The 1,249-nt window shown below is 46.3% G+C and overlaps 1 protein-coding gene across 1 annotated transcript in view; it reads left to right on the forward strand.

Annotated features, from left to right (window-relative positions):
• Nucleotides 1-993, forward strand: part of LOC111649593 (glutaminase liver isoform, mitochondrial-like) — a gene marked incomplete at its 5' end in the record, with an annotated part of 6,971 nt that extends 5,978 nt beyond the window's left edge. The window contains 4 exons of the mRNA XM_087172025.1: nt 8-145; nt 237-329; nt 411-472; nt 849-993. Of these exons, the coding sequence (XP_087028151.1) occupies nt 8-145; nt 237-329; nt 411-472; nt 849-993 (438 nt within the window). The remainder of the gene's footprint in view (nt 1-7; nt 146-236; nt 330-410; nt 473-848) is intronic.
• Nucleotides 994-1,249: the final 256 nt, after the last annotated feature.

A 1,249-nucleotide genomic window follows, 5' to 3' on the forward strand; every position in this document is an offset into this window, starting at 1 on the left:
GTGTGTGTTGCAGACGTCTGTGCCGGCGTCGTCCAGCAGCCACGGCTCCCTGCTGGCTGTGGTTCCTGGTGTTTTGGGTCTGATGGCGTTTTCTCCAGAGTTGGACGCCTGTGGAAACCCCTGGAGGGCCGTCCACTTCTGCCAGGTAACACCTCCACCTGAAACAGGAAGTAGATATTCACTTACCAGTTATTGTACTACTTATTGTAACAATAAAGTGACTCTTCTGTCTGTAGGAGCTGATCTCGATGTTTCAGCTGCACAGTTTCGACATCAGGACGCCGCTCAGGCAGATTCTGGCCTACAGACAGTGGAAGATTGAGTCTGAGGTCGAGCTCCTCTCTGTTCCTTTACTCTGATCCCAGACCAGTTTATGTGAGTGCTTCTAAAAGGCCTCCTCTCCTCCGCAGGGATACCAGATCATGAACGTCCTGCTGGCGGCTTTTAAAGGAGACGTGCAGTCCCTGAGGAGGTAACCTTCGTATTTCAGCGTTACATAACTTTCCCTCTAGCGCCGACATCAGGTCGCATTTTAATCTGTCCAGCTCTTTGCTTTATGATCAGATACCTGCACCACTAACGAGTTTCCCATCAGCCCCTGCGGGACTTTCACTGTGTCCCACATCCATTCGCACACAAACTCTAATCAGGTTTTTTTTACTTGAAGCAGACAGACTCTTGTTCTCCCATAATGCATTGCACACAGGAGATGGAGCTGGATGGGGGTGAAATAAAAAGATAAACAGGAAATGAACAACAAACACATTTAGAGTCAGAATAAAAACAAAGCTTCAAGTCGATTATTTCTGAGGCTGTATTAATGTCTCTTCTTCTGTGGTGGTCTGCAGGTACTTCCTGTCTGGAGTGGACGTTAATGCTGTCGACTACGATGGCCGGTCGGCTCTGCACGTGGCGGCCGCCGAAGGTCACACAGAGGTCATCCGCTTCCTGCTGGAGAACGCTGGAGCGAATCCCGCCCTCAAGGACAGGTGAGGCCACACCTGCCGAGCGCAGTCTGTCACCACGAGCCTCCGTAGGATCTTCAGACAGAACAAGAGTTCAAATCATTATCTTTTTAAAACAAGTGAAAAAATTATAAATGATAAAATGTTTTTGTTTCAGAGAAATGAGAGAATGAGTTTTTGTTCCTGTTGGATGTTTCTTCATTTTCAGGTGTTTTCATCATTTTATAGTTTCATATAAACTTTGGACATAGATTGTATATAATTGTATATAATTGTATATAATT

The sequence above is a fragment of the Seriola lalandi genome, unplaced genomic scaffold, assembly GCF_002814215.2.
Source record: "Seriola lalandi dorsalis isolate HSWRI2012SDOR001 ecotype SW California unplaced genomic scaffold, Sedor1 jcf7180002051260, whole genome shotgun sequence".
NCBI lineage: Eukaryota > Metazoa > Chordata > Actinopteri > Carangiformes > Carangidae > Seriola > Seriola lalandi.